Source organism: Camelus dromedarius, chromosome 5, assembly GCF_036321535.1.
Source record: "Camelus dromedarius isolate mCamDro1 chromosome 5, mCamDro1.pat, whole genome shotgun sequence".
Taxonomy (NCBI): Eukaryota; Metazoa; Chordata; class Mammalia; order Artiodactyla; family Camelidae; genus Camelus; species Camelus dromedarius.
This window is the reverse complement of record NC_087440.1, coordinates 31,775,056-31,794,294: the sequence shown is the minus strand read 5'-3', so window position 1 is coordinate 31,794,294 and position 19,239 is coordinate 31,775,056. Positions and strand designations below refer to the sequence as shown.

Here is a 19,239-nt window from a genome sequence, read left to right as displayed (position 1 = left end):
TTCTGCCCCTGCCCAAGGGCTCCTCTGTTTCCTCTTGTTCATCACTCCTTCTCTTGTTATTAGGAGATAGCAGTAAAAGCAAAGGAGGCAAGAAAAAGGGCTCATCATTTCAGACTGTGTCGGCCCTCCACCGGGTAAGAAATGCCCAGAGATGCCAAGAGACCTGTGGTGGGCAGGCCCAGCCCAGTACGTTTTTGTCTGCACCGCCCTAACCTGATGCTGAGTTTGGGGAGGAAAGAAGCTAGAGTTATGTGGTGGTTTGGGGGCATGTAAATACTACACAAGCCTGAACTCACATAAATTATGTGTCTGCTCCCTGTCCCTGTGAGGGTTCTGGTAACAGGCTGTTGGGAGCCCAGGTCTCGGGGACCAAAGGGGTGGCCCCTGTGGTTCCTGACCTCCAACTCTCATCCACCCCTAGGAGAATCTGAACAAGCTGATGACCAACCTGAGGACCACCCACCCTCACTTTGTGCGCTGCATCATCCCCAATGAGCGGAAGGCTCCCGGTAAGCAATGCAGAAGGGTCTAGTCTGGAAAGGACACTTAGCATCCACTTGCCCTAAAGTTGACCCCTTCCCCCTTCCCCCTTCCCCCTTCCCTCCTACCACAGGGGTGATGGATAACCCCCTGGTCATGCACCAGCTGCGCTGCAACGGCGTGCTGGAGGGCATCCGCATCTGCAGGAAGGGCTTCCCCAACCGCATCCTCTACGGGGATTTCCGGCAGCGGTAGGTACCGGGGAGTCCCAGGTCTCAGGGAACAGTGGGAACCTGGGCGGCCATGGTAGGAGGGGAGTCTTCAGGTGACCTCGGTGGGCAGAGCAGATCAGTGCAGAACGTGTGTGACTCCGGGCACCTTCCTCTCCAGGTATCGCATCCTGAACCCAGCGGCCATCCCTGAGGGTCAGTTCATTGACAGCAGGAAAGGGACAGAGAAACTGCTGGGCTCCCTGGACATTGACCACAACCAGTACAAGTTTGGCCACACCAAGGTGAGTGTAGCGCTCCATAGGATGGAGTTGCAGGACATGGAGCCATGTTGAGTGGAGTAGGTGGGAGTTTGGAAGGCAGACCCCCTGATTCCTGGCTTCTGTATCAACCCGAGGGCTGGAACCCAGGCTTCCTTCCTGTCTTATTTTTCACATTTCACTCCCAGGTCTAGGATGTGCAGGTGATGGGGCCCCAAAGCTCAGCCAGGGTACCCCACCCTCTCCCTCTGCCCTGGGTCCCCTTTTCTGATGCTGCGGCCCCCTTGGCTCTACCTCTTCCCCCAGGTGTTCTTCAAGGCAGGGCTGCTGGGGCTGCTGGAGGAGATGCGAGACGAGAGGCTGAGCCGCATCCTCACCCGCATCCAGGCACAAGCCCGGGGTCTGCTCATGCGCATTGAATTCAAGAAGATCCTGGAGCGCAGGTGAGGCTGGAGGGAAAGAGGGAGGCATTCCCAGAGATGTAAGAGGCAGACATGCAGAGCCAAGTGGTGTGGATCAGAAGACCAGAGTTCAAATTCTGGTCCTATCACTTACTAGCTTGCCTGGGCAAGTGATTTTACCACTCTGAGTCTCATTTTGAATTCTTTAAAAAAAGAAAATTCTTCATAGGGGACTCCAATGAGATACCATTTTAAAACTCTAGGCTGACAAAAATCAAGACATTTGACCCACTGCTTATGGCTGAGTAAATTCGTGCAATCTCTCTGGAAAACAATTAGTCATTTTCTTCTAAAAAGTCGAACAATTACATTCATTTCAGCCCCACTCCTGAGTGCATTCCTGCACGTGTGAAAAATTCCTGCATGTGTACCAACATGAGACAAAAAGGAATCTTCATAGCAGCATTGGTCAAAATAGCAAAGATCTGGAAACAACTCAAATTTCCATCTGCAGGGGAACGGATAAATATTAGTATAGTCATTCGGGGAAATAATATAAAGCAATGAAAAGGAGGCAACTACAGCTACATGGTACAATATGTTTGAACCTTAAAAGCGTATTTCTGAGTAAACAAGAACAAGTCACTGAAGGATATATATAGTGTAATGCCATTTTCATAAAGTTCAGAAACAATTTTTAAAATAGCATCCTGTATAAAGATACATGTATGGTTAAAATACTTTTTGAAAAAATTAGGATATGAAAAACATCAGATTCAAGGCAGTGGCTGCTTGGGGGGGACCAGGAAGGGGGAGGAGTGAATTCCACAGGTAGAATCAACACTGACAATGCTCTAGTTCTTGTTTGAGTGATGAGTTCAAGGATAGTAATTTTGCTTCATGCTTCATAGCTTACATGTATGTTATAGATAATCTTACGTGGAAAATATCATATTTTTAAAATATTTGAGGTTCTTATAAGATTAGAAACACTGAACATAGTAGACACTCGACAAGTAGTAACTTCCATAGCTACTAATGCCCCAGTAAGGAAGATATAAACTACCCTTTCATTGAATTGATCAATTAATAAATGTTTATTGAGCAACTCCACGTTCAATGTGGTAATGTTGGGGTGGGGCTGCATTTCAAGGCTACAAACAGGGCTCCTGCCCTCAGGTGCCTACAGACTTGCTTAGAGGGGCTGGGAGCCGAGTGCAGTTGGCCTATGATTGGCAAGTCCTCTTTCATAATGCCCCTCTCTGCCTCCATGTTTCTTTGCCAGGGATGCTCTGCTGGTAATCCAGTGGAACATTCGGGCCTTCATGGGGGTCAAGAATTGGCCATGGATGAAGCTCTACTTCAAGATCAAGCCACTGCTGAAGAGTGCAGAGACCGAAAAGGAGATGGCCACCATGAAGGAGGAGTTTGGGCGCATCAAAGAGTCACTGGAGAAGTCTGAGGCTCGCCGCAAGGAGCTGGAGGAGAAGATGGTGTCCCTGCTGCAGGAGAAGAATGACCTGCAGCTCCAAGTCCAGGCGGTGAGACCACCTCTCCTCTCCTCTCCGCTAGATTATAGCCTATCTCATCACCAGGAGCTACACATCACAGAGCTCCAGCTCTCTTTAAGGATGAATCTCTCCTCTCTTGCATCACCAACTCTCCACTCTGTCCTCTTCTCCCAGGAACAAGACAACCTCAATGATGCAGAGGAGCGTTGTGACCAGCTGATCAAAAACAAGATCCAGCTGGAGGCCAAGGTGAAAGAGATGAATGAGAGGCTAGAGGATGAGGAGGAGATGAACGCTGAGCTCACTGCCAAGAAGCGCAAGCTGGAAGATGAGTGCTCTGAGCTCAAGAAGGACATTGATGACCTGGAGCTCACACTGGCCAAGGTGGAGAAGGAGAAGCACGCAACAGAGAACAAGGTGAGGGCAGCTCCCTCTGGCTCCAGCCCAAGTCTCCTCAGGGTTCCCAGACCTGTATGTGGTCCTGGTCCTGGTCCTTGGCATTGGAGGTCTCCATAGCTGTCTCCAGGCTGGTGACCTTGGAACGTAAAGGGGATGGGGTTCTGGGTTGACAGGTGAAGAACCTGACAGAGGAGATGGCTGGGCTGGACGAGATCATCGCCAAGCTGACCAAGGAGAAGAAAGCTCTGCAAGAGGCCCACCAGCAGGCCCTGGATGACCTTCAGGCCGAGGAGGACAAGGTCAACACCCTGACCAAGGCCAAGGTCAAGCTGGAACAGCAAGTGGACGACGTGAGTAGTAACAACCATGCTCCATCTCTCAGGTCAGGATTTTGCAAGCAACACCAGTGGCCAAAGGGTTCCTCACACCTAGAACTAACTTCCATGACCTCTGGGGCCTGATTCTCTCTATAGTTCCTCACTGAGCTGCATGTCTGAATCCTTTGTGCCTGCAGGGATTTCCCTGCCGGTTTGACTTCCAATCCCACTGGACTTTGGGTTTAGAAGGGAGCTGAAGAGCATGCACTGTGGATCTCAAGCTTTGCACACCTGTTTGTTGTCTTCTCTCCACCAGCTGGAGGGATCCCTGGAGCAGGAGAAGAAGGTACGCATGGACCTGGAGCGAGCCAAGAGGAAGCTGGAGGGAGACCTGAAGCTCACCCAGGAGAGCATCATGGACCTGGAGAATGACAAGCAGCAGCTGGATGAGAGGCTGAAAAAGTAGCGTGTTCCCCGCCCCACTGCCCTTCCTCCTCCCCCGCCCAGCAGGCTGTTGCGCCCATGGCGGTAATAGCTGACCCAAGACATCCGTCCTCAGAGGAAACAGCCTCATGCAGCCTCAATGAGTGGGTGCAAAACTGCGGGCAAAGCCTCCAGGAAGAGGGCTTTCCTCCCCCAGACACGCACATCAGGGCCCCGCAGGCCTCCCTGGCAAAAGTCTAACCCGGATCTCTCGAGCCTTTTCTTCCTGCTGGGCACTCAAAAGGGATGGAAAATAACAGCTTACCCCCTTATATACAAGTCTCTTTGGAGACCACTTGCTTCACACAGAGGAAGGCTCTACACAAAAGCCTCTCAGGAAAGTCCTTTCAGGTCCTTCACAGAGAGTCCCGAGGACCACAGAGAAACGACTCAGCCACCATGTTTGAGCAGCGCAGGGTCTGGGCCATTTGATTGTTCAATGATCCTGTGGTTCCAACTCTTATTGCAAGACCTTCCAAAATGTATAGATCCACTCCCCACACTTGGTAAACAGTGAGTCTGTGGGTTCAGTGTTCAGATAAGCAAGGACTCTAACCCTAAAGCCCCGAGACTCGTCACGATCTGCATCCTCACCAGGAAGTCTTTGCACTTTCCCAGGCACAACACTCGTTGGATGAATGAACAAATATATGATCCCATTGACCCTCAAACTACCTTTTAAGAATGGTACTTCAACCCCACTTACTAAGGAGGAAACAAAGGCTCAGAAAGGTTACCAAATTGCCCAAAGTACCAGTGACAGGATTAAAGACCATCAGAGCTAACAGGGGCCTCTGAGACCATCTAGTCCCACACACGCATTTTATACACCAAAGAGGAGACCATCTCGGAGCCCAGGTCCCGTCACTCTACCTACAGTGCTTGTCCCAGTACATTTCCTGTTGAGCTTCAATCCCTGAAAGTGTAAAGATGTTACACTTTCAGGGACACAACAAAAGCCCTGGAAGCTGTTTTTCTCATGAAATCTGCTCCTCATTTGTGTCATTACCATCTCCAACCACTGGTGGGCCCTCCAGGGGCCCAACTGACCTCCCTTGCTTGACCCTCCCTCCTTCTCTGCAGGAAGGACTTTGAGCTGAATGCCCTCAATGCAAGGATTGAGGATGAGCAGGCCCTGGCCAGCCAGCTGCAGAAGAAGCTCAAAGAGCTTCAGGTAAGCTCTCTGGGCTGGTCCTCAGCCTCTTTGGCCCTCCCCCAGGCTGTCCTCTCCCAGCATTGCAGGTGCTGGCCCTGCATCTGTGAGGGGACATGCTGCGCTACCACAGTTCCCCCACGGAGCACCACCAGCAGGGCTGGGGATGCAAGGATGACACAGGGAAAGATCAGGAGAAGCTCATGGGTCTGGGGGCAGAAATCTGGCTTCGTGTGTCAGCTCTGGTTTAGCTGGTGACCGTGGGGAGTCCACTGCCGATCTCTGGGTCTCCATGTCCTCCCCTGTTCCCTGTGGCTCTTGAGGCCCCTTCAGCCCTGATGGTTTGTGACTTCAGGTTTTACCTCTAGAGCACATTTGCCTTTCGTTGTCTGATCAGATGAACCTGGCTCTCTGATTCTAACTTCCATGATTTTTGCCACAAAACTGCCTAAAGTGTCTCTAGAACACAGGTCTATCTGTCCTTCTGCAAGAGCAAGCATCAACCACTTTCCTTCCAATAAACAGAATGTACAATCTTCTGACCCGAAGGCAGGCTCACTTGGCTGTCCAGACCATCTTCCCCAAATCCTTTGGTTTCTACTTGTCCACTGCTGGAACTAAGCTGACTGCTATTCTAGGCAGGCCAGGAGTCTTCTAGAGCTCTGGGGAGAGGGCTCCAACGGAGGGGATGGGGTGGTGGGTCTGAGCCCCCTGTGTCCGGCCCAGGCACGCATTGAGGAGCTGGAGGAGGAGCTGGAGGCCGAGCGCACTGCCCGGGCCAAGGTGGAGAAGCTGCGCTCAGACCTGACCCGGGAGCTGGAGGAGATCAGCGAGCGTCTGGAGGAGGCCGGCGGGGCCACGTCTGTGCAGATCGAGATGAACAAGAAACGCGAGGCCGAGTTCCAGAAGATGAGGCGGGACCTGGAGGAGGCCACACTGCAGCACGAGGCCACGGCGGCCGCCCTGCGCAAGAAGCACGCAGACAGCGTGGCCGAGCTGGGCGAGCAGATCGACAACCTGCAGCGTGTGAAGCAGAAGCTGGAGAAGGAGAAGAGCGAGTTCAAGCTGGAGCTGGATGACGTCACCTCCAACATGGAGCAGATCATCAAGGCCAAGGTGGGCTGTGCTCTCCTCCCCCCTCCTCCAGTCCCCTCCAGCCACCTCCACTTTCTGTCCCTGTCTCCTCTCTTCCCTTCTCCTTGAATTGCACCACCCACACCCTTTTAGCCCCTACATCCATCGTATGACTCGCCTTCCTCTCTCAGGCTAACCTGGAGAAGATGTGCCGGACCCTGGAGGACCAGATGAATGAGCACCGGAGCAAGGCCGAGGAGACCCAGCGTTCTGTCAACGACCTCACCAGCCAGCGGGCCAAGCTGCAGACAGAGAACGGTGAGCCCCACCCCCGTCTCCCTGACCTCCTGAGCCACCCAGGCTCGGGTACACACACACACACATACCCCTCTTCAGAGACAGGGCCTGAGGGTTAGGGGAGGAGTTGGGGGTAGAGAGGAGTGACTGACCTTCGAGAGCTGAGTGTGCCTCGGTGCCTCTCCAGGTGAGCTGTCCCGGCAGCTGGATGAGAAGGAGGCGCTGATCTCCCAGCTGACCCGAGGCAAGCTCACCTACACCCAGCAGCTGGAGGACCTCAAGAGGCAGCTGGAGGAGGAGGTTAAGGTGAGGCCTAGACTCAGGCCCCTTGGCCCAGCACACGGGCTGGCCTTGCATCCACATCACTTCCTTTCCCAAGAATGAGGCTTGCTACATAGCATTTTTCCATTTTCCAGAAGAAATAATCGCCCAGACCCTACCATATGCTTCCTAAATGTATTCCCCACACTGAGGCCCTCTGCCTTTCTGGTGCCGTCTCTGAAGGGCACGGACTAAGGGTACCTGGGTCAGGGGGTAGTGAGGTGAGGTGAGGCAATAAACTAGGGAGGTACGATAGCCTTGGCTGGGCATCGGTACGGGATGTAGGAGCTGCACAAGTGGTCCTGGGATTAGCAGAACGACCTGAAATCTGGAGAAAGAAACTCAACTGGATCCTATTCCTAGCACTTGGCTGGGCTCATGACAAAGGGAAAAGAATATGACTCACAAAAAAGACCAGGGCTCAAACCCTAGCCTGCCTCTTAGAGCCTTGGTGATCTTGGGGAAATCACCTAACCTCTCTGAGCCTCTGTCTCCTGCCTGTAAAATGGGGTGAGGATGCTAACGCACGCTGCAGGGAGGAGCACGGGGGGGGGGGGGGGATGGGCATGGAGCGTTTTGTGAACAGTGCAGGGCTGTATGGACTTTCTTTGTTAACAGTACTCAGTTACCATTCCGGATCCACTGGGCTATTAGAGATAGGTGAGGCTGTGGGAGGATGCTGAAATTAGGGTGCGGAGACAGGCAAGGCCTGGAGTCGTGCTACGGGGAAAGCTGAGCCTGCCTCCTGGTGCCGCCTCTCCCAGGCAAAGAACGCCCTGGCCCACGCGCTGCAGTCGGCCAGGCACGACTGTGACCTGCTGCGGGAGCAGTACGAGGAGGAGACAGAGGCCAAGGCCGAGCTGCAGCGCGTCCTTTCCAAGGCCAACTCGGAGGTGGCCCAGTGGAGGACCAAGTACGAGACAGACGCCATCCAGAGGACCGAGGAGCTGGAGGAGGCCAAGTGAGTCCCAGGAGGCCCCCTACCCTGATTCTAAGAGAGGAATGAGCAAGAGGACCTGGTGGGGAGACAGGCAGAGTGGGCATGGGAGGGAGATTTGAGGAGGGAGGAGAAACATGTCGTGTAATAGAGGTGCTTAAGAGGGAGCCTGGATGCTGCGCTGTGAGTGAACCCTGGCTGGCCCTGACTCACTTCCTGTGACGGGCGAGCTTTTGGCCCGGGTTATACCTGCTGCTCACGTATAAGACGAGCAAAAAGCTTGTTGGTCAGAGGAGCTACCGACGATCAGCCTGGGTGGGGAGGGGTGGGGGCTGCCCGTAGGGAGGAGACTCTGTTCTAGGTGCCCACAACTTCAGCTCACTGGAGGCTGGGATTCCAGGGCCTAAAGGGCTGCTCAGTGTCCCAAGGAGCCGTGGGGAGGGGTTGGGTCGTCCTCATCTAGTAGCTCAGTGACTGGGTGGTCCCAAGGCCGGGAGTTTCCCAGGTAGAGTCACACACACACACTTAACTGCCCCGGGCAGGAAGAAGCTGGCCCAGCGGCTCCAGGACGCTGAGGAGGCCGTGGAAGCCGTCAATGCCAAGTGCTCCTCCCTGGAGAAGACCAAGCACCGGCTGCAGAACGAGATCGAGGACCTGATGGTGGATGTGGAGCGCTCCAACGCAGCCGCCGCAGCCCTGGACAAGAAACAGAGGAACTTCGACAAGGTGAGCCCAGGCTTTGGCGGCCGCGGCCAGAGGGCAGAGCAGGGGGTCTGGGGTCAGGAACCTCTTCCTCAGGGGCTGGGAGGAGGCTGAGCCCAGGAGAGGGGCCTGGGTCGTCCCTGGAGGTGCGGCTGGGGCTGTGCCGTGAGCCGTGTCCTGTGCCACTCAGATCCTGGCCGAGTGGAAACAGAAGTATGAGGAGTCGCAGTCGGAGCTGGAGTCCTCACAGAAGGAGGCGCGCTCCCTCAGCACTGAGCTCTTCAAGCTCAAGAACGCCTACGAGGAGTCCCTGGAGCACCTGGAGACCTTCAAGCGGGAGAACAAGAACCTGCAGGGTGCGGCCCGGAGGCTGGGAGGGGCGGTGTGACAGGGAGGGCAGGGGGCTGGGGGAACAGGGGCTTTGAGCTGACCGACCCTCCACCCCCAGAGGAGATCTCCGACCTGACTGAGCAGCTGGGAGAAAGCGGGAAGAATATTCACGAGCTGGAGAAGGTCCGCAAGCAGCTGGAAGTCGAGAAGCTGGAGCTGCAGTCAGCCCTGGAGGAGGCCGAGGTGAGGGCCTGGCTCTGCCTGCACCCCTGCCTTAGACCCTCTCACTTCTGGGGGAAAGGCTTCTAACTTTTTTCACTACAGGGTGAGGGATCTGGCAAACAAAGGTAAAGGTTTGAATTTGTAGTTATGTAAATCTCTCCGTTCTCTATGACATTTTAGATGGGTCAGGAGCATGCAGTGCTGTTGCTGGAGGGTCTTGGCAACTGTGAGGTCAAAACCATTTCCTCAATAGAGGAAGCCCCGAGTGTCCAGCACCTCCTTCCCCAGAGCACCCTGTGGCCTCGGATGCTGGTCCTACCTCCCTGTCTCTTCCCAGCTCTTCCTCTTCTGGCTGACACCTTGCACCCTCTCCGCCTCCCTCCCCAACCTGCCCTGTGCCCTGACTGTCTACTTCAGACTCTCTCCCCACCCTCCTCCAGGCCTCCCTGGAGCATGAGGAGGGCAAGATCCTCCGGGCCCAGCTGGAGTTCAACCAGATCAAGGCAGAGATCGAGCGGAAGCTGGCGGAGAAGGACGAGGAGATGGAGCAGGCCAAGCGCAACCACCTGCGGGTGGTGGACTCGCTGCAGACCTCCCTGGATGCAGAGACGCGCAGCCGCAATGAGGCCCTGCGGGTGAAAAAGAAGATGGAGGGTGACCTCAACGAGATGGAGATCCAGCTCAGCCACGCCAACCGCATGGCCGCCGAGGCCCAGAAACAAGTCAAGAGCCTCCAGAGCTTGCTGAAGGTACATGGAGACTGTTGGAAGCAGGAAGTCACCTCACCCAGAGAAGTGTAGTGGCCATGTTGGGTGGGGGTGTCCCATCACAGTACCAGATCCCTCCTGCCCCTGGGCCATTGCAGACACCCATCACGGGCCCCTCCTGAGCCACCACACAGGCTCACCACGGCATCTAGTTCAGCTAACAGCCTTCTGATGGGCCACAGACCATCTCTGTCTCTCATACCTGCTCTCCTGACCCTCAGGACACCCAGATTCAGCTGGATGACTCAATCCGTGCCAATGACGACCTGAAGGAGAACATTGCCATCGTGGAGAGGCGCAACAACCTGCTGCAGGCTGAGCTGGAGGAGCTGCGGGCGGTGGTGGAGCAGACAGAGCGGTCCCGGAAGCTGGCTGAGCAGGAGCTGATCGAGACCAGCGAGCGGGTACAGCTGCTGCACTCCCAGGTGAGGAGGTCAGGGGAAAGCTGCCAAGTGGCAGAGCCAGGACATCTAGAGGTGACCTGAGCCAGATGCCCTGAGTAAGTATGGGTCCAACCAGGATCATAAATTATTTCATGTGCTAGTCATGGTTGCAGAACCAGTACCTTGAGAAGGAATTCTACACTTAACAGCTAAGAGTGTTGTGGTTGATTGGTGATGCCTGCCAAAGGCACAAATCTGAGAGTCGTGGAATGCATGCTATTATATGATCTCCTTGATTTAGGAGACAGCCAGCCTCATCATGCTCTGTAAAAATGGGACTTTAGGAGTCTAAAGAAGCACAACTGCATCCACTTGCAAACCCAGTTCTTAACAGAGCACCATTTTCCTGCAATCCCATACACTCTGTTTCCAGCTATACTCGGCAATGAGTTTTTGTGTCCATCTTACTGTATTGCCGTGTGGAGTTTTGTTCTGTAATCTGTATATGTGGGACTGACATCACCCATTGACGTGGTCCCCTCTTCTTACTCCACTGCACTCTTCCTGTAACTGTAATGACTTCCAGGATTTGGTGCCTGCAAAAAAGTTGTTCCCAGTTTGCTTGGAGCATTTTCATACCCCTGCATAGACATGTCACTAAAGAGCTCAGGAGTAGAACTAGAGACTCTTTGCCGCTTGAAGTCTTTCTTCAGACCTGAGTCATTTTAGGCATAACATCTAGAATATATCTATTTTCAGAGGAAAAGAGAAAGCAGATGCAAAACAAGGAATATACTAAAACCAAGACATGTTTTTTAAAAATGACCAGTTGTGCTTTTGTCTGGATAAAGGTGTAGAATCAGGTGATGAGGTATATATAGCCATAGTTTTCTCTACTCACATCTAGAACACCAGCCTCATCAACCAGAAGAAGAAGATGGAGTCGGATCTGACCCAGCTCCAGTCAGAAGTGGAGGAGGCGGTGCAGGAGTGCAGGAACGCCGAGGAGAAGGCCAAGAAGGCCATCACCGACGTGAGTCCCCCAGCCCTGGCCTGCCTGCTCCCAGCCAGGGTCTCCTTGGGCTTGAAGACTTAGACCAGGTCTCACCTCGCCCCCTGTGCACAGGCCGCCATGATGGCGGAGGAGCTGAAGAAGGAGCAGGACACCAGCGCCCACCTGGAGCGCATGAAGAAGAACATGGAGCAGACCATCAAGGACCTGCAGCACCGGCTGGATGAGGCCGAGCAGATCGCCCTCAAGGGAGGCAAGAAGCAGCTGCAGAAGCTGGAGGCACGAGTGCGGGAGCTGGAGAACGAGCTGGAGGCCGAGCAGAAGCGCAACGTGGAGTCAGTCAAGGGCATGAGGAAGAGCGAGCGGCGCATCAAGGAGCTCACCTACCAGGTGCGGGCGCGGCGGCTGCGCTGGGGCCGAGTCTTCAGAAATGGACGTGAAAGCACCTCCCTCACCCTCCTGCCCCACGCAGGCCCCATGCAGAGCCACCTTCCAGGAATGCCACCCAGCCTTCCTGCCACCTGTCCCTTGAGAAGCTATCTTTAGATTAATTTTCTTTCACATTCTCTGGAGACAGTTTGGCTTGAGTCCCTGAATCTCTCTAGCGAATAGAGAATCTACTTCTACTTCCTGAAAGCAATTTGAACCAGCATTTCCCCAGGTTTTTTTTTTTCAAATAACCTGAAGTGCTACTGTGAAGACTTCAGAACAGTCCGGGAATCTTTCTGCCTTCTACCAGCCTGAGAGGCAGGGATATTTGGGGGCATTTTAGGGATAAAAGTCAGGAATGGGAAAAGACTCATCTTCCATGGATTTTCTGGGACCACAGATAGAAAGCCTTAGAGAAAGAAGATCCCAGAGTGTTCTAAGCCCTCTATCTGCATAGCTTACAGCTTTTGCCCTTGACCTGTTGTTTTCACAGGGTGCCTGGGCAGGAAAGATGGAAAAAGAGGGTGGATCTGAGAGGCACAGAAAAGAGATACAGATGTAGGGGAGGGTATAGCTCAGTAGTAGAGTTCATGCTTAGTATGCAGAGGTCCTGGGTTCAATCCCCAGTACCTCCACTAAATAAGTAAATAAATAGACCTAATTCCCCCCCCCCAAAAAAAGGAGATACGATGTAAAGCTGCAGGTGTATTATGGGCATAAGTGGAAACAGCATCCTAGCACATGCAATGATTGGGAACAATTGAGCAACGTTGGAGCCATTGATCCTGGTGCTGGAAATCTGGTCCAGTACAATGTGCTAGAATATTGGGTTATGATAGATTAGAATGATCTGGTTATGATAATCCCTTCTGTCTGCATCCCACATTAATCCTCTCTGGTCACTCTAGAACCACTGGCCAAGAGCATCTGTGGTGCTCCAAGTTGGAGCTGGAACAGTCCTGATGTCTCCACATTATCAGATGAACAAGTCCCATTTGGTTCTAAGCCCCTCCTCCCATGTCTTACTTTAGAGCCACAGCCCTCCTTGCTTTTTAGATCCTGGCCTGAGGACCTTGCCTTGGCCCTTTGACCTATCAGTGGCATCAGAGATGAAATCTCCCCACCACCTCTGTGACCTGGCCCGGTGGAGGGAGGGGAAGCTAAGGCCTGGGGAAGAGTGGAGTGGTGAGGGAGGGAAGGGTGATTGCTCTGTCTTCTCCCACTCATCTGCCCCAGACGGAGGAGGACAGGAAGAACCTGCTGCGGCTGCAGGACCTGGTGGACAAGCTGCAGCTGAAGGTCAAGGCCTACAAGCGCCAGGCCGAGGAGGCGGTGAGTTCACGGTTTTCTCCACACATCTCCTATATGTGAGAACCAACAAGTGGCCACCTCAGCCTGGGGCCTGGACGGAGGGTCTGCTCTCCACTTTAACTCTCAAACTCAGAGCTGGGTCAGGTACTCCAAATTAACCAAAGTAATGCTTATTTGACCCAGGACCTGCCCACAAGCTGCTTGTAATCCATATACCAGTGATCGCAAGAGAAAGCATTGCAGCTGCTAATGCAGGTCAGGGGGCCATCCAGTACTGGAGGCTGGAAGGTGGTAGGGGAACCAGGCCTGGAAGAGACCTGAGCAGGCATAGCACAGTGGGGAAGACATCTGGGTGAGCAGAAAAGTGTGGATGTGCGATGCTGATGAGCACACCTGTGCAAGAAACCCTGTGGGTCAGGGAGCATCTCCCAGAGTCACAGTTGGACAGGTGCAGTGAAGCTGGATTCTGATGAGGGAGGACCAGGTAGCATAGGATTCATCTTGGGCAGTGGGTGGTCAGGATTCTGAGTGCTAGACAATTTTGAGGAGGGCTCTAATCCAGGAGCAGGATACCCTCAACAAGGCTTTTGCAAGAATTTGGGTGAGGGTTTAGAGTGCTGAGCCCCTGCTCTGAGACAGGGAGTCCCCTAGACTAGGAGGCTGGGATGCCCCACCCGGCTCCCTCTCACTTCATCCTCCCGCCCACCCCTCCGAACCCCTGCAGGAGGAACAGGCCAACACCAACCTGTCCAAGTTCCGCAAGGTGCAGCACGAGCTGGATGAGGCGGAGGAGCGGGCAGACATCGCCGAGTCTCAGGTCAACAAGCTGCGGGCCAAGAGCCGCGACATCGGCGCCAAGGTGGGTCCCTCCCCAGACCCCACTACTCACTCCCAGAGCAGCGCACACCCCAACGTCAGTGCCCCTCAGAGTGGGCACTCCTCACCCTGTATTTGGTTAGCCCCAAGGGTCCCACAGTCCCCATACCCGAGAATCCCCACTCCTGCTCAGAGAAGCCCCTTACAGACTGGAACCTCCTTAGAAAGCTCAGTCACATTCCCCTAAACCACAAGGACCCCTAAATGGGGCCTCAAGATCCCTGAGGGCTGAACCCCTTCCCCTAAGGGCACCTCGGGTAGGCCCCCAAAAGCCCTGGAGACTCCTCCCCACACCCTTCCTCCCTCAGGCCAGCTGCCCCCTCACACCTTTTATTCTTTCTCAGCAAAAAATGCACGACGAGGAGTGACACTGCCATGGAAGCTCGCTCTTGCTAACGCACAATAAAAATGAGTGCCAGACTCTGCCTGAGCCCCTGTCCTTCCAGCCGCCAGCCAGGAGCTGTCCTGGAGCCACTGGGGGGAGGGGGGCCCCACCCCCGTGTCAGAGCTGGGGGAGCCAAGACCCTGCACATCTATCAAGGAGGAAACAGAGGCCCAGAGAGGTGAGGTGTTCTCCCTGAGGCAGCAGTGCCATGAGTCTCAGGTCTGCTCAGCCAACCACACAGGGCACCAAAGGGAGAAATTTCAAAAGGGGAGAAAACAAAGGCACCAGAGGGTGAGCCAGTTCTAGATATAGGAGATAGAATTTTAGTGCCGAAGCTGAAGCTACCCTCCACCTACCCCACCTCTGAGGCCACAGGGGTTAAAGGTGTCCTGGGACATTCATTCCCCCCAAAATGAATTCCCCATTGATGCCAGGAGAGGCTCAGAGCTGGCTGGGGATGGAGATGTGGATAAAGAGGGTGGGACAGGTCCCTTTTTGGTCATCCCCTTAGAAGTAACCCACAGGGAGCCCTCCCCAATCTGCCCTGGGTGCAGTTGGCTGGGGCCCAGGTCTGTGGGTTATGGCTCACTGTAAGGGCATCCTGAGATTCTGGGGCCAGCTGATGCCAAGCTGAGCTGATGTGCAGTGTGGACCAATTGGCCCCACTTGTCTCATTTTGACCTCTCACACAGACACAGGTGAGCAGGGCACATGCAGGTTTGCACCAGAAAGCACACTTCTGTTTTCGCTGAGCTCCCACCAGGGACAGGCTGGCTGGGGTGACGCAGCTGCTCAGGGGACAGGGGACCCCACTCTGCTCCCTGCCCCCTGCTGGGCTTTACGGCCAGGCTCTCCTGACCACCTTCTCATCCCTTCACTGGACCCCTGTCTTCTGGACTCCCCTGGCTAAGCCCTTTCTATCCCTCCCTGAGGCATTGACCGCCCCCTGCCCAAGGTCAGTCACCCATCTTGAGAATGATCTGTCATTAAAGTCCTAAGGACTGTGAGAGGAGACCAGAGAAACACAAAAGCTGGTTGGTTCTAGCCCTGGAGAGGCCACCAGCTCAGGAGGGAGCCAGGATGTGAGAACAGGAGAACAGGAGCCCGGAGAGAGGAAAAGCCAGGCCAAGAGAGGTTATCCCCAAGGGAAGCAGAGTACCTCTACCAGAGTTCCGGGTTCAGGCAGGGTTCGGGGGCCAGGGCCCGCATCTGGAAGGAGCACCCCAGAAGAAGGAAGGTATTTCAGGGCAGGGACACACGAGCATTGGAAAGAGGATAGCAAGTCAGCAAGAGCTCGGCCACACTGGGCTCTGCGGGGTTGGGCAGGGATATCCTGGGTGCACTGGACTGTCATGGGCCAGGCAGCGCTGACTCCAAACTCCCCCTGAGCCATGACTGCCCTTCCCTAGCTGGTCTCCTTCCCATCTGTCACTCAAGGATAAGCCCCCTGTTGCCTCTGAATCCCTGGAGCCCAGCATGGGGTCGGTATGTGGGAGAGGCTCAGGAAACGTCTGCTGAGGTGTTGGTAAGCTGGGAAGGCGGACCTGCTGGTGGATGCAGATGGAGATGAATCTGGGCTCTTTTTTCTGAGCTACAAGGGACTCAGAACAATATCCAGAACACCTGTTTAGATGTTAGGAGAGATGGGCTCCAGCTCTAACTCTTTCACAAATAGAGGTCACTTCCCCTAATCAGGCATATTCTCTCTTATGTGAAACGAGGGGATTGAACCAGTTGATATCTGAGGGGTCGTCCAGTTCCAGAATTGTGGAAATCTCTGCCCTCATTGGATGCTGACCCCCGCCCCCCTCGCCTCCGCCCCACCCCACCCCCGTGGCCTGCGGGCCAAGTTCTCCCCACACCACCAGGGGGAGCTCTACACACACCCCAGGGAAGCACCTCCTCTCAAACCCACTAAACCCTGTGTGAAGCAGGCTGGACACGTGGGCCCTCACTCATGTAGGGAAAGCTTGTGCCTTCTCAGACACAGAACTCTGGGTGTCCAGCCACCAGGCACATCGCACAGTGGCCTTGCACACAGAGTTGTGGCATGGAAGCTTTGTGCTGAAGGATGTCTTCAGCATCTTCAGTCTAAACCCCACCTCCTCATTGTTCAGACCTGGTCCCAAAGAAGGGACCATGACCTGCTCTAGGCAACATTCCCATGGCATTCCCAATCTGCCTAATTTCTGGGGAAGAAAAGACTCACCAGCAGGATTCGAATCTTTTAATTTGGGAATGACCAGCTTCCTCCTGCACCTTTCCCTTTATCCATGATATCCCCTCCCTGGCCAAGATTCATTAGGAGCCAGATTTCAGAGCATGAGGCCCCACAGACAAGTCCCCGGTGACTTCTCAGGCCTGGTCCATCTCAGTAGGCCTGGGGTAGGGGACTGGAGGCTGGGGACCTAGTAAATCCAAAGGAGTTGTGTCTGGGCTCTGCCATCCCCCTTTCCTGGCTGGGCTTGGAAGCCAAGTAGCCCCAGGGTCACTGCTGGTCCCCTGTGGAGATGGAGCCGGGCAGGGTAGGGCACATCAGAGTAGGGTAGCTGCGGCAAGGAGGGGAGGGGGCATCTCCTCTCCCAGAGTACAGGCACTCACCCTGGGAAGCCCTGGGTGCCATCTCAGTCCGGTAGATCTTGAAGGCATCGTAGGCAAAGACAGAAACCAGGATGATGCCAAAAACCTGTGGGAGTAAGAGTGGGGGTGGCACAACAAAGGCCATCGAGCCATCAGATACCAGGGAGAGGGAGGTGAGTGGTATGGGGCAAGGTGCGAACCAAACCGCAGGCACTGGCTTGAGCCTGGGATGGAGAGAGGTGCAGAAAGTGTGCAACCACCAGCCAGAGGTCCCTGGGGAGCTGGAGAGCTCTGTGGGGCCGGACTCACAAAAGCAGCAATGGCAGCTCCATCCCGGGAGGTCACGGCCGCAAAGGAGACCACCAGGAAGATGATGATGGCGCTGACACAGCGGAGGAAGTCCTGGGGGTCGGGAGTGCAGGGTCAAAGGGAAGTCAGAGAGTAGGGGGCATCACCCTGAGGTTTTCCAGGCTAGTCAGCGGCTTGACCCTCAGGCACAGTGAATCTCTACATGGAGATACCCTTGGACACAATATAAAGCACTTGAGAGACAGAGGGAAAGAGAGCTCACCCAGCTCTCCAGGAGAGGGATGCAGATGACAGCAGAGAGACCAGGATGAGAAGCCAGGGACCTGGGCTGGGGCTGGGGCTGACCCAGGCTCAGTGGCTGAGGCCAGGGCAGGGCTGGGGCTGGACCTGGATGAGGGAACAGATCTAAGGGATGTGAGTCAAAGCAGTGTTTGCATGCACGGTGTGGGGGCCAGACTCTGTACTAACCCAGGAAAAGGAGAGAGGCTGGGAGAAGAAAGGAAAATTCAACAGAGAAGAAAAGGGACCAGAATGGGGTGGGGGAGGCAGCGTCTCTCACCAGACAGGGCCAGTTCAGCTGATCGAAGCGCTGGTAGTACTGGGTGGCATAGAGGAAGAGGAAGGCGAGCGTGATGAAGAACTCCAGCAGCGCAGCCGCCATGTAGGCGGAGATGGAGGCCGTGAAGCAGATGAAGATGATGAATGTCAGGGCCTACAGGATAGAGTGTGGGAAGCTTGCCAAGAAGAGGACACAGGCATGGCCAGGCCTTTGCCTTCCCCTCCTTGGGAGCTCCCCCAGCTGGCCCATCCCACCTGTCCTTGGAGGTCTCGCCATCCCTGGTGGCAGGAGCCACATCCAGAGCCTTTGCCCATTGAGGGCAGTCTCTAGCTTCCCACCTCTGCCAGCCTAGGCTGCCCCTGCCCCGGGATCCCAGCAGCCCCAGCAGCCCCAGCAGTGTGGCCAAGCTGCACGGTTCCAGGGGCACCACTGTATGAAATCCAGAAGAGACGGGTCCCCCTTTAGCACAGAGTACAATGAGAACACCAGACCCTGGAGCGGTGCCCACAGCAGCCTGCACCCCCAGGAGGCACCCTGTGCCCCATAATACTTTCCCCACTCCCAGATGCCTAAAACTCCCCTAATAAGGACCAGAGCCTCTGGTTCCAAGCCAAGAGGCAAGATTTAGAAGGCAGATGCTCCAGGGTGGACTCTGAGATGTCTTCAGTTCTGGCAATGTGGGATGACATATATGCAGAAGACTTAAGTTTACACTAAGGTCTTGCTAAATGACTAGGGGAAGATCCTTTCTGGAGGACAGATGTTTGTGGGGAACAGGCAACAGATAAAGTGAGGCTGCAGGAAGTCTGCCTTTCTGATAGTAGAACTTCTTGGACATGCCAAGAAGTGGCCATCTTAGAGCCCAGGGAAAGACCAGATGGCGTTACCCTATCCCATCCCTGTGCCTCACACTCCCTCAATGTCCCAGAGAGCAGTCCTCCATCTGACTTCAATCCTTCCTGCTGCAGCTGAAACCTGCTGGGACCACCTTCAGATGGAGAGGCAGCAAGAAGGCAGGGGAGGAGATGTGGGCCAGGAGGGGTGTCCTGAGAGCCTGGGGAGGGAGGCTGCTGAGGGGTGAGCCCTAGAGGGCCAGGGAGGGGAACATGGAGGCTCTAGGTTGGGGAGGAGGCTATTACCAGCTCAGTTTCCAGCAGGATGCCTTTGAGGGAGGAGAGGAAGGTCTTGTCCACGGCGAAGCCCTGGAGCCTTGCAGCTGTCCCCTCTTCAGGGGGCCGGTCCCGGCAATCCAGAGCACTGAGCATCTCCGAGGGTCCCACCGGGCACAGCACCCCACTGCCACCAGCCCAGGAAGGGAAACAGGAAGATGGAAACCTGGCAGGATGGGGAAGCAGACAGGAGCAGGAAGACACTGGGAGAAACCCGAAAGTGAAGCGGGCAGGCCTGCTGCGGGGCCCCAGAGAAGACGGCCGCAGGGGGAGGCTTGCCCAGATGGGCCTTCACCCAGCTGCCCAGAGTGCCCTGCCGGTGGTGCCTGGACTGCCCCCGAG

At 55.0% G+C, this 19,239-nt stretch overlaps 2 protein-coding genes and 1 long non-coding RNA gene across 8 annotated transcripts in view; 1 reads left to right on the top strand and 2 right to left on the bottom strand.

Annotated features, from left to right (window-relative positions):
- The window catches only part of LOC105106561 (uncharacterized), an 18,188-nt gene extending 14,210 nt beyond the window's left edge, over nucleotides 1-3,978 (bottom strand). For all 3 annotated transcript variants that reach the window (XR_010380910.1, XR_010380911.1, XR_010380912.1), the window contains exons 1-3: nucleotides 3,890-3,978; nucleotides 1,265-1,419; nucleotides 643-899 (exon numbers count right to left, since the gene is read on the bottom strand). This is a non-coding gene — a long non-coding RNA (uncharacterized LOC105106561). The remainder of the gene's footprint in view (nucleotides 1-642; nucleotides 900-1,264; nucleotides 1,420-3,889) is intronic.
- Nucleotides 1-14,315, top strand: part of MYH6 (myosin heavy chain 6) — a 23,706-nt gene extending 9,391 nt beyond the window's left edge. Inside the window, exons 15-38 of the mRNA XM_064485836.1 lie at nucleotides 64-134; nucleotides 422-509; nucleotides 614-731; nucleotides 871-994; nucleotides 1,277-1,413; nucleotides 2,657-2,912; nucleotides 3,057-3,299; nucleotides 3,455-3,631; nucleotides 3,915-4,060; nucleotides 5,165-5,255; nucleotides 5,961-6,350; nucleotides 6,500-6,626; nucleotides 6,793-6,911; nucleotides 7,691-7,887; nucleotides 8,406-8,589; nucleotides 8,756-8,921; nucleotides 9,014-9,138; nucleotides 9,558-9,866; nucleotides 10,106-10,309; nucleotides 11,175-11,300; nucleotides 11,394-11,669; nucleotides 12,945-13,040; nucleotides 13,744-13,878; nucleotides 14,240-14,315. Coding sequence (XP_064341906.1) covers nucleotides 64-134; nucleotides 422-509; nucleotides 614-731; nucleotides 871-994; nucleotides 1,277-1,413; nucleotides 2,657-2,912; nucleotides 3,057-3,299; nucleotides 3,455-3,631; nucleotides 3,915-4,060; nucleotides 5,165-5,255; nucleotides 5,961-6,350; nucleotides 6,500-6,626; nucleotides 6,793-6,911; nucleotides 7,691-7,887; nucleotides 8,406-8,589; nucleotides 8,756-8,921; nucleotides 9,014-9,138; nucleotides 9,558-9,866; nucleotides 10,106-10,309; nucleotides 11,175-11,300; nucleotides 11,394-11,669; nucleotides 12,945-13,040; nucleotides 13,744-13,878; nucleotides 14,240-14,263 — 3,929 coding nt within the window. The 3' untranslated portion in view covers nucleotides 14,264-14,315. The remainder of the gene's footprint in view (nucleotides 1-63; nucleotides 135-421; nucleotides 510-613; nucleotides 732-870; nucleotides 995-1,276; nucleotides 1,414-2,656; nucleotides 2,913-3,056; nucleotides 3,300-3,454; nucleotides 3,632-3,914; nucleotides 4,061-5,164; nucleotides 5,256-5,960; nucleotides 6,351-6,499; nucleotides 6,627-6,792; nucleotides 6,912-7,690; nucleotides 7,888-8,405; nucleotides 8,590-8,755; nucleotides 8,922-9,013; nucleotides 9,139-9,557; nucleotides 9,867-10,105; nucleotides 10,310-11,174; nucleotides 11,301-11,393; nucleotides 11,670-12,944; nucleotides 13,041-13,743; nucleotides 13,879-14,239) is intronic.
- On the bottom strand, nucleotides 10,238-19,239 carry CMTM5 (CKLF like MARVEL transmembrane domain containing 5). Of its 4 annotated transcripts, none has more exons than XM_064485840.1 (5): nucleotides 18,868-19,239; nucleotides 17,729-17,881; nucleotides 17,170-17,262; nucleotides 16,882-16,966; nucleotides 10,238-10,863 (listed from the first exon to the last, which is right to left on the bottom strand). In XM_064485840.1, the coding sequence occupies exons 1-5, from the start codon at nucleotides 18,991-18,993 to the stop codon at nucleotides 10,787-10,789; spliced, it is 534 nt and encodes a 177-aa protein (XP_064341910.1). In that variant the 5' UTR covers nucleotides 18,994-19,239; the 3' UTR covers nucleotides 10,238-10,786. The 4 variants fall into 4 exon arrangements, with proteins under 4 accessions (XP_064341910.1, XP_031309308.2, XP_010987749.1 ...); XM_031453448.2 differs by lacking the exon at nucleotides 10,238-10,863 and adding an exon at nucleotides 13,872-15,489; XM_010989447.3 differs by lacking the exon at nucleotides 10,238-10,863 and adding an exon at nucleotides 16,493-16,782 and having other exon boundaries at nucleotides 18,868-19,235.

What these genes read in the sequence shown, in the direction of transcription:
- CMTM5 (XM_064485839.1), bottom strand. Translation starts at nt 18,993, where the DNA reads ATGCTCAGTGCTCTGGATTGCCGGGACCGGCCCCCTGAAGAGGGGACA. An exon ending in AGCTGAACTGGCCCTGTCTG is followed by an intron (nt 17,263 to 17,728) that starts GTGAGAGACGCT and finishes CCCGACCCCCAG; the next exon opens with GACTTCCTCCGCTGTGTCAG. An exon ending in GAGCTGCCATTGCTGCTTTT is followed by an intron (nt 16,967 to 17,169) that starts GTGAGTCCGGCC and finishes TTACTCCCACAG; the next exon opens with GTTTTTGGCATCATCCTGGT.